Source organism: Cyclopterus lumpus, chromosome 3, assembly GCF_009769545.1.
Source record: "Cyclopterus lumpus isolate fCycLum1 chromosome 3, fCycLum1.pri, whole genome shotgun sequence".
Classification (NCBI taxonomy): Eukaryota; Metazoa; Chordata; class Actinopteri; order Perciformes; family Cyclopteridae; genus Cyclopterus; species Cyclopterus lumpus.
The window spans coordinates 18,550,299-18,564,294 of record NC_046968.1 but is presented as its reverse complement, the minus strand read 5'-3'; the positions used below and the strand labels follow the sequence as shown (position 1 = coordinate 18,564,294).

General features: G+C 42.1%; 1 protein-coding gene across 1 annotated transcript; it reads right to left on the bottom strand.

The window, feature by feature from the left end:
- Nucleotides 1-214: 214 nt before the first annotated feature.
- Nucleotides 215-13,844, bottom strand: kctd3 (potassium channel tetramerization domain containing 3). Its single transcript, XM_034526620.1, has 19 exons — nt 13,429-13,844; nt 13,027-13,080; nt 11,918-11,963; nt 11,433-11,506; nt 11,283-11,341; nt 10,490-10,570; nt 10,135-10,293; nt 9,382-9,472; nt 8,763-8,953; nt 8,204-8,319; nt 7,879-7,966; nt 7,570-7,686; nt 7,285-7,455; nt 6,464-6,619; nt 5,970-6,066; nt 5,544-5,737; nt 5,271-5,409; nt 4,898-5,020; nt 215-4,026 (listed from the first exon to the last, which is right to left on the bottom strand). The coding sequence occupies exons 1-19, from the start codon at nt 13,497-13,499 to the stop codon at nt 3,450-3,452; spliced, it is 2,604 nt and encodes an 867-aa protein (XP_034382511.1). The 5' UTR covers nt 13,500-13,844; the 3' UTR covers nt 215-3,449.
- Nucleotides 13,845-13,996: the final 152 nt, after the last annotated feature.

Sequence of the window (13,996 nt, the reverse complement as noted above, 5' to 3'; positions counted from 1 at the left end):
AATTAAAGCGCTGGGGAGACACACACACACACACACTGACACACTCAAACAAAACAAAAATTGTGCGCCTTGGCAGGTTATCCACACAAACCATGTACTGAAATCTAAAAGCTGTGACTGGCAGCCTTTTGGTTTTAGTCAGAGTTTAAAGGTGGCACAACGTTTTAACTGCTTCAACTATAAAATCATTAACATTGATCGTTGATGGGTGTTTTTTTATTTATTCATCTTGTCAAAGTTCTTTTCATCCCACACACACTTGTTATTTTCATAGATTAAAACATCTCAGATCCCAAATACTTTTTGAATGTTTTCAGTTCTCTTAATGTTGTTGATGACATTTGCCTGTACAATTCAAGTGGAGTTAATGGTCCTTGTTGCTTTATACAATGTGTTAGAACATAAAATATACTTTACTATAGCTTTGTAATAATCTTCTGAAAATAAAAGGAAACATTTCCAGTTTTGAGAGGTTTTAGTGAACACAGTTGCATGAACATCGAGGCTCTGAAATGTTCAATGTTTCATTATATACGATTATGGGTCAGCACGGTAAATGAAATTACAACATAATGCAGCATTGCTCACATACATATTGTTAAACAATGATGTACAAGGCAGTTTAAACAAACAGGTATGTATTCCTTTTAGATCGCTAGAATCCGGCTGTAAGATAATGTAAACGTAGCCAGAGAGGGACGACGGCTAAGGACAGACAGATCTTCAGAAGACAGACAGTTATGTGCTGAAATACACTTTCAACCTTATATTTTTTTTAATATAAAATAAACACTAGCAATTTACTTTAATATTAGTATTAATAGTGCAAGTGCAAATGCAGTTAGGTCCAAAAGCATGGTAGTATCAATATAGGCATTTTATGATTATCAACAGTATGTAATGACAACAGTGTAAGTATCGACACACATCAACACATATCAATGCATCCACATTAGGATTTTGTTTTGAATATGTATGTCTATTTTTCAGACAGTGAATAAGTGTATAAAAATGTACATCTTTGTACAGACAGGGAACCCCTGGTCAGTTCATCCATTAACGTTGACATGATAAGCAATGTGCTAAAACGACTTAAAAGATATACAGCTGCAGGACTTGGCAAATTATAATTAACATCAATAGTTATATTTGCCCATTTTTACAGTTGTCCCTACAATGATTACAGAAAGGTACCGTAGATTAAGAGCTGGCATGACTTTGTGTTCTTCAGCTAGTGTCCATCTCACAGGGGATCTGATGGGTTGAAGCGGTGAAGAAGCAGGTTTAGATCACAAAATGACTAATTAATGTTGCTGCCATTTAACTTGCAGCTGTCCTTTTAGACCTTCACACCTATATCATAACCAAGATGAACATTCCAGTCTTCATCTATGTCAAGATTATGTACAATTTACAATAGAACAGAATTTAATCTGTGCTGCAATGCCCATCGATTCAAGTGACCACTCGTAAAATGTGACTTGGCCTGGTGTAAATCTATCACGACTCAGTTTTCCCCAAAGCCAGAGTGGAAAGGTCCGTTTGTGGCACCACAGTCTTCACAAGCCTTTGGTCAAAATCCTTTTCAATGAAAACACACAATCAGGCTAATAATCATCAAACAAGTTAAATAAGGCACTGCAACCGTCATCCAAAACAAAACACGACACGTAAAAATATTTTCCAACGGGAGTAAAGTGATGTAGTGTACATGGTCCTTGTATTGACTTGAGCGTAGTTATATTGATACTGTAAAAAAATAAAATATAAATAATAAAAGTGTGATCTTGCACAGGCACCACTGTGAAAACAACAGACTGAATTTAGTTTGTCTTTTTCTAGCTGTCAGAACAGTGAATTATTTCTCTTGGTTTAGACATTGAGGAAAAAGTCTTTTACAACACGACATTACTTGTTGTATATTTGATTTTCCATCACTGTTAGTCTAGAAGTGATCTTTTTGATGGATCGAGCTAAAAAATATAAACATAAAGCTTTCCTTAGAATGTTCACTTTCAGCACATTTAAAAATGTTCTTCAAATTGCTGCGTTGATGACGGACATTTTTGCTCGCCACAGCAGTAAAAGCACAGATTGATAACATTAAAAACTGGTCCAGGTTGTGTGCATGCTGGCTCACTGTCCTGGCTTAAACTATGGCGCCATCACTAATGGCGTTTCCTGTTTGCCTATGACAAGTCAAATGTATGAAGATAAATTTTTGCACACAACAGTTCTTTTGGTTCAGCTTTGTTTAGGAGCAGCGAGGCTATTATTCTGCGGCTACAGTATATGTAAAGGTACATTTCAAATAGCACCTGCGGCTTTCTGCGTCATTGCTTCAACAATAAAAAACACTGCGTCTCTGGCCGCAGCAAAGTGGATTCACGTTAGGGTTCGAGTAGCTGCCAAGGATCCGGGCGACGACAGATTGCACATATTGTCAGTGATACTTTGCATTATTGTGTTTTTGGAAGGGGACCAAATTATTTTGACGAATCTGAAATGCTGAAACGAGTAGTCAGTTAATTGTTTGGTCAATCACCAAAAATGGAATTGACAACAAATAACAAACATCTTCTCAAATGTAGGGATTTGCATCTTTTCGGGTTTTAAAACTTTGTCAAATGTATACTTTAGTGATGGGTGTTTTTTTGATAAGGTTTTGATAATGAGAGTAACTGTTAGCTGTTAGCTTTCTTTTCAAAAGTGCGAGTAAGCTTGAATGATTTAGGTCAGATTCTGCACAAACTAATTCCTATGTGACTGCACGTCAATACAACCGTTTCAATATTTTCTAAAAGTACAAACTGTGCCTTTGTAAATTCCATTTTGCTTCCATTATCTGTTTAAGGGTCTCAGAAGATAAACCGCTCATTACATGGATTAACCCTCGTTCTATTACTCGTACTGTGCTTGTTTCTTTGTCCATTTGAATTCGCCTGAACCTTGAGTTAATGAAACAAGCTTCACATCACTGGCTTAATTGTGCTTCAACCAAACAGTTACTGTCACCCATCATCTGTTACACAGAAACTGAGAATAGGAGGTCCAGTTGTTCCCAGTGGATTTTAAAGTGATGATAAAACTTTAAATCCTTTAAAAGATCAAAAATGAAATCGTTCCCTGGTTGAGATGGCGTGCTGTTAGCGTTGGGATGTTGTCACTGTAACTGTCGTGCCAGATATATTCTGTACTTAAAAGGTATGACACCAATGAGTTCCACTGACTTAAATAAAAAAACGAAAGGTGCAACGGTGTTTAAATAAAGGTTTTTCAGCATACGGACCAAAGGAGACCCATCCTTATGTCCTAAAACAAGAAGATCCTTCATCCAGCTACGTCATGAACCACATGTCAAAAGGTCACATTCCTCCTCTGCTGTGATACCCAGAACTCCTCTCCCACAACATGATTCCTCTGACTGGGAGCAAAAGAAACGGGTAGTGTCACAGGCTGCTGTCCTGATTGGACGTGTCAGGGGCCAGCTTCCTGTGTCGTGGTGAGGTGGACGAAGACAGTTTGGTTGGGGAGGGGGAGGCGGTGGCAGATGAGTCGCTGCCACCACCTTCAGATCCAGAGGGGAGGGAGGAGAGATGGGGGACTGGGGGAGCCCTCTTTCTCCCTAGAAAACCTCCTTCTAGAACTCCCCTCTTCTTCACACCTCCCTCTACCTTCACACCTTCTCCCCCTGATCCCTCTCCATCCTCTGGTTGTAGGTGCACCTTCCGTCTAACGTCGCCTCCAGGAATCGGGCTGTCGGGAGCTTGTCGTGGAGACTCTTGACCGCTTTCTGTCTTCAACCCGGAAACACCAGCAGTCGTCATGGCTCCCATTATTGTGTTAGAGCTTGAACTGGCTGTTCGACAAGCCCAGAACTCCATAGCCGTGGCTCTCCTCTCACTGTCCTCAGGCCCAAAGTCACACAGCGAACGACGGACATCGAGGGCGTGGCCGGGGGCCTGTGTGCTGTGCTGACCTGTGCTGTCCAGGACGCCTCGACTCAGGCTGAAGTTCTGGAAGTCTCTGTTGGAAGACAGATGGAGTCAGTTACAGGTGGATAGATGCATGAACGAAAGGCAGACAAGGACAACTCAGCATACATGCTAATAGCATATTGGATCATTATCAGAATGAGACAGAGGGAGGCTGTATTTCAAAACAAGGTGTGAATGGACCTCCTCACGTCATCCAAATTCCCCCAAATGATCCTCACTTACCTCTTATGGTTTTGAGATATCCATCAGAGATGTATGCCATCACCCCAATACAATAGAGGTGAATGTATTATTGTTTGTTGGCACATATAGATGTGACAGATTGTTTGATATTTCCCTTTTAGTCTTCGTTACTGAAGCATGTATGGCTTATTATGACAGAGGTACCCATTGGAAAAGGAAGCGCAGAGATTTAATTAAATATCGCAGACTTTGAGACGATCACTGCCCACAGCATCTTCTGAGCACCCAGCCAGACCAATGGCTACCTAGGGTGGAGTCCACCGCGCAGGGACGGTGGACTCTAAGTACTTGGCGGGCGCAGCTTGGACCTAGGACTGATCACTAACTAGCCTGCCTAAAATAGGACTTGGGCTGACCCTGCGATGGGAAGACCTGGCTACAGTGTGTCATCTCAGATCAGCCGGCGGGGAGGAAGGACTCTATGTTTGCATCCGTGATGCTTGGTGCTGAAAAATTGTCAAAGGCGATGGGCAATGTTTCCCTGTTGTCCATTTTCTATGTTAATATGCCAATCAGCCCAGATAATTCACCAGCATTTTGGTTGTTGCCGTTTACATTCTTCCTAATGTAAATTTTTTTTAAATGCAGTACAGGGAAGCACTATTGCTAAAGCAGCTCCTAAATGAATTTTCAATGTAAGATAAATATAATTTCACCTGTAGCTGTGGAAGGACTCAGTTCGTCGAGCACGGGCCAGCAGGGGGCTCTCTCTGTAGGGTCGCACAGCTCCGTAAGTAGCCTGGCTCTCAGAAATGGGCTCCTGAGCCTGTAACTGAAGACTGACAGAAATAAAAGTAGAGTGAGACAGATAAGAGCTCTAACACTTCATAAACTGCATATGGGTACAAGGGATGTTATTTATTGTTACAGTATTGAGACATGCAGTTCCTTATTTTGTGTATAAATGTACGTGCGGATGTATCTGTAGTGAGAATTAGGAAGATGAAAGGTTGGGTGTAGTTGATTGTGTCCTTATTTTATATATGTGTGCATGTATGTCTTTAATGCAGTGTGAACTGAGTCACTAACCTTGAGCAGGACTCTCTGAGGCGTGTGTGGTGCAGCACGGAGGGGGCAGGGCTGATATTTGGTGTAGCGCAGCGGGAGGTGCTCAGGTCGCACTGCTCCAACAGCTGCAGTAGCTCCTCCTCTGACGGCCCACCTACGTCTGTCAAACACAAGAGTAGATTCAGAACACACACATACATTTCATCAAAATAAATAATTAAATAGAATGCTCGAAATAGTCCTTCAATGTGTATTCAGAATATTAGATCAACACACACACTGTTATCTCCTCACCCTCTCTCTTCCTCTCCTCTCCTTTATTAGCGGTGTCCATCGCAGTGGTCAGGTCCCACATTTGGATGCTGCCGTTGCCATGACCAGTGAACAGATAGCGCCGAGGTCGCGACCCCATCCGGCTTGAACCCTCACACTCCCGCACCATAAAGCAAGAGATGGTGGTCACATCCACCGACTGCACTTCACAGATCCTGACAAACACACACACACACACACACACACACACACACACACAGACGACCATGTAGCAGGGTCAAACCGAAGTACCACATTTTTACAGATAAGTTCAATTACAATGGGAAAAAAGCAACTTAGTGAGATGAAGCATTCTTCCTTCTCCCAGTGTATGACAATAAATGACAAAGTTAGATAACATTCAGGGGTGCAAAGGTGAAAGAGAAAGACGGATGGTGACTATGATACCTCTTTCCAGTAGACGAGAGCCTTACAAACAGTTTGTTGGTGATGGGGATCACCTTCTGTATGAAAACCTGCTGATCGTCTCTATCACCAAATGGACCTGAGAGCAGAAAACACAATACGTCTTTACCTGCACACCAGCCTGCAATCTTAGATCTTGATTCCAAAAAACATTAGCGCTCGATTTGTCTCCGGTAAGTGATGTGTCCACTTTTGAGTCTCTTTTAGGCTGATAGACTGGTAGCTGTTTAATTCATGTTCATGTCTCAAGGCTGGCAACACACATACTCATATCTGCACACAGAGAGTACCTGCTAGCTACTGAATTTTAATGCAAAGATAAGATCCAAACGTTATTACTAATGTCAATCCCAAACCAGCACCTCTTTTCCAAGGACAGTATCAGACAATGCCTCTCTTTCTCCTTAGAAATGCATATATCCTTCTCTAATATGTATCAATATTGCCTTCTTCTCTTCTCTTCCTAACTCTCTCACCAATATCATTCCCCGAGCAGTAGCTCCCATGGCTCTCCGTCTCCTCCAGGGACAGTATTTTGAAGGAAGCCAGAGGGGTGGATCCTGGCTGGGTGGAGATCATCCCTCTGAAACGAGTCACCGTCCACGTCCGAACGTGGTTGTTGTCCGCACACACTGACACGCAGAAAAACAACACGAGATATCAATCACAAGTATACACCCAGGTGCGTAGCAGACTGGGTGTATGTATATGAACAGAGAGATGATAGGTTATTTTTCGGGAGTTTTTCCTGATCCGATGTGAGATCCTGGGACAGGGATGTCGTATGTGTACAGATTGTAAAGCCCTCTGAGGCAAATTTGTAATTTGTGATATTGGGCTATACAAAATAAACTGAATTGAAAATTGAATTGAATTGAAGATGATTGATGTGTCAACAGTCTGCACTTGTATCGTTACCTCGGATGTTCCTCTATTACCCACTCCAGTTCCCTCTGTCAACAGAGAAACTGCTTGTCCACGCCCAGTCCACACCCAGTCCACATCCAGACCACACCCAGTCCACGCCCAGTCCACGCCCAGTCCACACCCAGTCCAACCTGCCTGCGTGAGCGGCACAAGGTGGCTGCCTCGCTTAACTGCTGCGGCTCTCACGCATATGAAGACATAAAGTGTGCCTTTCATAATGGCCTGAATGTTTAATTTAATTTAATTTAATAGATGTAATTTATTTTTATTTTAGACAGAAAAGGGTTAGCGTGGCAGCGGTCACGCACCGCTCACAAAGACAATGCGTTCCGGGCGTAAACAAACCTCTGACCTGTGACACCTTCCTCACCTGATACCAGATGTTTCTCAGACAGCATAATCTTTGTCACCGGGCTCCTGTGCACAGTGAATGTCTGAAAGAGCTGTGGGCCTGATCCCACTGTCTCCGGGTGTTGTACAATCACTCTCACTGCACCGCTGCTAGTCCCATAGGCTATCTCTATCCAGTTACCACTCACACCTGAGAGAGTAGGGGGGGGGCACAATATGAAACAATATGAAGGAAAAACAGACATATATGAAGGAATAACATATTTCTTCTCTATTTTTTTAGCAGAAAAACTGGTGTACTGACTGGTTTTAGGTGTGAGGTAGACCGACAGCGCAGTGATCGCATCATTTGAAGGGTCGTGATAAAGCTCCGTCACTAGAAGATCATTATCCTTCATCCTCAAGGGAAACTTTTGCATGTCTGAAAAGATGAAGACAAAATGTTAATGTGAAATCTAGATCTAGTATCCAATCCCCGCATTGAGTTTTTTTAATAGCATTTTATGAGCAACAATCAAACAAGTCGCTTCATTAACTTCACAAACATCCAATAAATTGAGTGGCAGACAGAAGATAGGAAACCCCGTTTGTGTTTGTATAAACATGCGTGTACCTATGTAGTAGATAGAGCCATTGTTGCAGCCCAGGAGTAGAAAGGATCCTGCTGTGTCACAACTGCTAATAGGAACCACGTCTTGAACCTTGAACAAATACACACAAAAAAGTGAACTCACAATCAGTGCAGTGTTAATCTGTGAAGTCAGTTGAAAGCCACATACTGCACACAAGTCAATGAATGGTCGAATTTTGAATGAATACACACTCATTGAGGCCACATAACTTCACTCACTCGGTAAAATAGGGAAACACAAACATGGAGGAGAATCACAAACACTCAGCACTCCTCAACCCACGCAAACACAAACACACACACCTACCTGCCAGTGCTGTGTGACAGCATTCCACACTCCGACCTTTCCTGTATGGCTCGTAGCCACCAGCTGGTTCCCAATAAAGAATAGATCATCCACAGGTACACCGAGACTGAATACACCTGAGGTGGTGGGGAGAGGAGCGTGAGGGCCGAGTCACAGAGATGGCAGAAAGGCAAAGGGGGTCACAAATCAGCAGACACAAGCACACAGAAACTGAGTTCCAAATCGCAATCTTTTTATTTGTACTTTTAATAAGTTCTGCAGCTGCCCTTAAAAAGGTACGTACTGTTGCATGCAGTATGTATTCAATTGGGACAGACTACTTCCTCATAACATTGCACCTTGAACTTTGACCCTCTTGTTCATGTATTTACTGGACAGAGGATTGTGGGTCTGAAAAGCCAGAAAAGCATGCTGGCTTGCAGACTGTAAAATGCGACCGGGTGCAATAGAACATCTTGGTATTTTTTAAATACTGCATTTGACATACAATATTTTGGGGAAATAATCTTTTTCTGTAATACTGAAAATTGTACGGCAGTATGGATATTGGTCTGTTTACCGATCTCATTTCCACTGCCTCCGTCTTGGATGCTCCAGAGGATGATGCTGCTCTCAGAGGAGGCGGCCACCATCTTGTCCTTGTCTCCATGCGGGCCACCGACCACCTTGGCGTTAAGCGCGATGCGTTCAAGGGTCCAGTCGAGATAGGGGGAGGAAAACACCTGCTGCCACCCAGAAGATTCCTTTATCCTGTAGGAAGATCACACACAAAGACAAACATTAACATAAAGTGTTTTATACTTTAAATGACATGGACAGTTATGAACTAATAGGTCTTGAAGCTTTTGAAAAAGTTAGACATGTGTAGGATGAAACAAGTTTCATTACCACCTTTCACACAAGCTTGTAAAACAACTAATACAAACCAAATTATATTTTGTTCTCAACTTGTCTGTTCATTTTAATAAAGATAAACAGTTGAATAATTTGACAGAATGTGTATGGAGCCAAAGATGACAGCTTTTGTACTGAGCTGGTACAGGTATAAAAGCATTATGTGAGAAATGTGAGACACAACAGATAATGATCTTCCGATTATAAATAATTTAATGTCTCTCCCTTATGAACTACAGAGTGGATGAGAAACGATTAAACCAACCATGTTGTGGCAGTCTTACCTGTAGCAGATGACAAAGTGTGCGTAAGCTGCTACAATCCAGTTGTGGTGTCCCGCAATAATCAGCACCTTCCTGGGTTCAACCACAGGACCTACGCACGCACACAAAATAAAAATGAACACACTACTTCAGTAGCCTGATCAGACTAAATGTCCCCTTTGTTTTCACTCCATTATTTGTCATTATCTGAATTGCTGAATACAATTTTGTAATTTTGGCAATAATTCAAAGGTCTAGAACTATGCAAGAATCAGTGATGTGATCCCTAATCCTTCTGCATCAGTCCGGAGCACATAGACTCTTTTATTGTAGCCAACTATATTCTCTGAGGTCATCTTCAGCAGAGTAGGCTGAAACTGGGCTACCTCAGTCAGCGCGCTAAAAGGATGTCAGGTCACATTAGCTCCGGCATTAATGCGCACTCACAGAAATACACGCACATGTGGACAAGCATAAACAGTACACAAACGTTACTTTCTTCCTGTCACATGAGCATGTAGAAAAATGACAAAGTTAGACATGCGTAGTATGGATTCTAGAGCACGTGCAGTAGATGGCAGACAGAAGGCAGAGAGTGTAGCAAGGTCACTGTCAAAATAAGAGACATTGCTACAAATGCTGCTTTCTCTTTTATGCTAAGATGAAACATATGCTTAAAGTCTGGCACTTTCCCACAGATAGATATATAGATTATCACCATTATTGATCTTTTAAATGTGAACACACTTCCTAAGGCTGCCTCAGGTTTCTCACCCAGTTTGTGGTTGTCGTCTGTTCCAGGTGAGCCAGAGAGGGAAGGGTGAGGAGGGGGGCCGACACGGGTGAAGCCCTCTGCTCCACTTGGACCCGGCCCCTCATCAGAGGAGGGGCCAGAGGCTGCTGAGGCAGGGCTTGATTTACGGGAAGGGATGGCTGTCAAGGAACATTACAGACATTTAGAAATAGAAATGTATGCAGATTTGTGTTTGTATTGTATGCTGTGACTTTAAAACAGGTTGTTTCCTTCCTGCAACTGTTTTTGGAACACAAGTTAAATATTGAGTTGACAGCTGATTGGTTTACTGTATTTTCTGTTTATTTTCTGAATCACTCAGTTTCACGCCTTTACCTGGGGGAGGCAGGTAACCGTGGAAGAGAACGCTACCACACGATGAGCGGTCCAGTTCCTCACACAGCAGCAGGCGGCGCACTGCACACATGCACATATACACACACACACACACACACACACACACACACACAAACAAACTTCAGTGAACCCATGATGACCAGAGTAACAAGTCATTACTTATTTAATGTAAAATAATAAGTAATGGGTGATTATATTTACCGATAGTGATACATAGTATATCTTTATGAATTTTGTCATAAATGGGGTGTTTTATGGATTTTAAATCTCATACTCTATTTCTTCCTGATATGACTGATTAGATTGTGTCTTTAAGTTTAAACAATCCACTGTAAATCAAATTGTATGTAATTACTTTGCATTCTATCATACTGTATGTATTGCTGTGCATATTATGATTTTAAGCAGGTGATCAGTTTTCACAAAGGTAACTTTCCCACAAGTGCAGACAATGAAGGGAAGTAAACACTGAAACAGGAAGCAAAACAATATTATAGAGTACATGGAACAAACATGGTCAAGTTGTATTGGAAGCGAGAACGAGGACAACATTTCTCTTTAACGACAGGTCACTTGTACTCAACTGTACCCAGAAAGCCCACATGCTCAGCTGGTACCCAGTACCTGCTGATGTTGTAGACATGTATTGGCTACAGAACCGACTTGACGTATGGCAGGTACATTATAAGATTTCCATAATGTCTGTAATCTATGTCACTATTTGTGCCAAGAACATTTCCATTTCCTCCAAAAACTCTGTAAAGCAACACACCTAAAGGAGTTATTCCGTAAAACTCGGCTTCGTGTCGCAGGATGCTGATGTTGACACCCCTATAGAGAAAAGACAGAACTATTCAGTAAAACCCTAGTTATGATTCAACACAATGTCTGCCTAAAATAAACATTGTGTCATTCTCCTTACCGCAGGTCCAATTCTTTGGTTCGGAGGAAATTCAAAATTGGTGCAAAAGCTGTGGGGTCTCTGTCAATAAATATCTGAAAGTGTAAAAGAATTGTTTACTATCATCATGGGCTGTTTCACCATTTTCTGAGATTTGAAAGGCACTGAAAAACTATTGAGCGATAAATCTGTCATTGAAAATGATCATTAGTTGTAGCCCTACACAAAACATTATCTAACAATAGGAAAGTGGAAGAAAGTCAACAATGAAACATTGGCTGTGGGTGTGGGCTACAGAATGTGTCTAATATGGTCTCAAATAGTAGAATGACATACATGTTGTCTTCTAGGGCAGACACAGATATCCTCAGGGTCATGCATCATGTTTCAGTAAGTTGCAGCCCAACAGAACAAATGCAATGACCTATCAGCTGGAAGCGTTTTAAGATGTTGCGTGCAGATGCTGTCCTAGTTTTACATTAAGAAACAACAAAGGCTATACTCACAGCTCCAGTTTCATCCCGGAGAGTGGATATCCTTCCACTCAGCAAACTGGAAGACACACACACATGAACACACGCACAGTGTTCCAGTTAACCCGCAGACCTCTCCATTTACACTTAGTCAACGCACAAACAGTTTGCAGAGGGACTCTGACCTGTTGACTCTGAACTACAGATTAGTTCTGCATCAGCATGTGCTGCAAGTGTGTATGAACAATAACTTCATATTGACTGCACACTGCAGACAGCTAGGGCCAGAAAGACTGGCAGGAGGCCGGCAGGCAGACAGGTGCACTGGCAGACAGACTGACAGACATTTAGCATAACTTGGTCAGCTGTTGTCAAACTGTGAGCTCACTGTCCAGTGTTTAAGTTTGTTCTGACTGTGGTATTTGCCCAGCGCAACAGTGGGTTCACACCTAAATAACTCACTAGATACATATGAAAACACTGACGTATGCCCACACATACTTAGTTCATATATTGTAATTACAGTTTCCAACCCCCCACAACATCTTAAAGCAAGGTATGACTACAGTTTATATTAAAATATAAGACATGACTTTTGCCTCAATAAAATAGCAAACAAAAATACAACAATTAATTTTTTGCCCGTCTTCCAATTCCCAGAATGGTAGAAGTAGGAAGCAAGACCGAGAAAAGATAATGGAATACCGTTTCTTTACATTAATTATGTAATACTCATTTTGTGTTACCAGGTTGCAACAGCACCATAGCACGCTCACCGAGCCTTTGACCTGTTTCTGGTAGAACTCCTACATGCTTTTGTAATGGTACTCTTCTTAATTAGCCTAGTTTCAGGGGGTGTCTAGACATGTGAAATTTACTCCATTTGAGTCCCATGTTCGTCAGGTTTAAGCCTGTTTTGAAATGTGTCCAGTATCAAAACATGTACTGTGGTTATGCAGACAGATTCAGTTCCATCTTTGCCATACAGAGACAAATGTTCCCCATACTCTCACACTCTGGACTTAATTTGCAAACACTTACAATTTATTCTTCAAATATAATCTTGTACAAGAAGTCTCGATCAATTAAATGCATCATCTGTTTTTCTAAGAGAGTCCAAATGCTGACAACATTGAACCCACCTTGAGAAGAAAGAGTCTGGGATCCACATCAGAGTCTGCCTGGAGGTGCTGAACCTGAAGTATAAAGACACAATAGCACATTTATTACAAACACTGTGTGAAGGAAACTCTCAGGTCAGTGCACGACAATGGTAGATGGCTGAGTGCCTTGAAGAAAATCAGCTGTGCAGAATGTTTCATTTAAATAAACTATATCAAGATACCCCCGTGTGTGTGTGCGTGTGTGTGTATGAGAGCGAGAGAGAGCGAGAGAATAATAATAATAAATGGAATGGTTAGTAGTTCATCATAAAGTACCCATCCATGGCAAATATCATCATACACTCAACGTTACATAGTTAGAGCTCACATTTCCCAAATGATGACCATCATCAGTCAGACTGTCCTGTTGACAAAGCTCACCTTGTCCCACCGACGTTTAACTGGATGATCTCTCCCATCCCAGGCGTCAAGTTGTTACCATTCGTAGCCATGATGACCGAGCCAGTGGGTCGTAAACAACCCTGTTCCGTTATTAGTTACTGGCACGAGAGCTAGCACGCTAACGCTCCTCTTCCCAGCAGAGACGATGTCCCGACTCTCCCCAGCCTAACGACCTCTCCCTCGGTCCACCTTCCATAAAATATCCGTTATATACAGACGGTGTCGGTATCGTGGAGCCGCCACATAGTGGGCGAAGAGACACAAGGGCCTTCCTATCGAAAAGGCAGCCACACAAGAATGCCTTTATTTTCCAGCGAGCTTGTTTGCATCACTGTCTCGCATGTAAATCGTGGATAACATCTTGCGCAGAATATTAGCAACGTGAAACAGCTGTACAAACGGTCTACAAGCGAGGCGAGAGGGTTCACCTCTGACAACTTCCGGTTTCGTTAAACTGACGTCGGTTGGACCCCTTAATTTCGTTTTTTTATTTAATAGATTTATGTAATATGACCATACAGCATAACATGTGTGGGTTTTCAGTTAC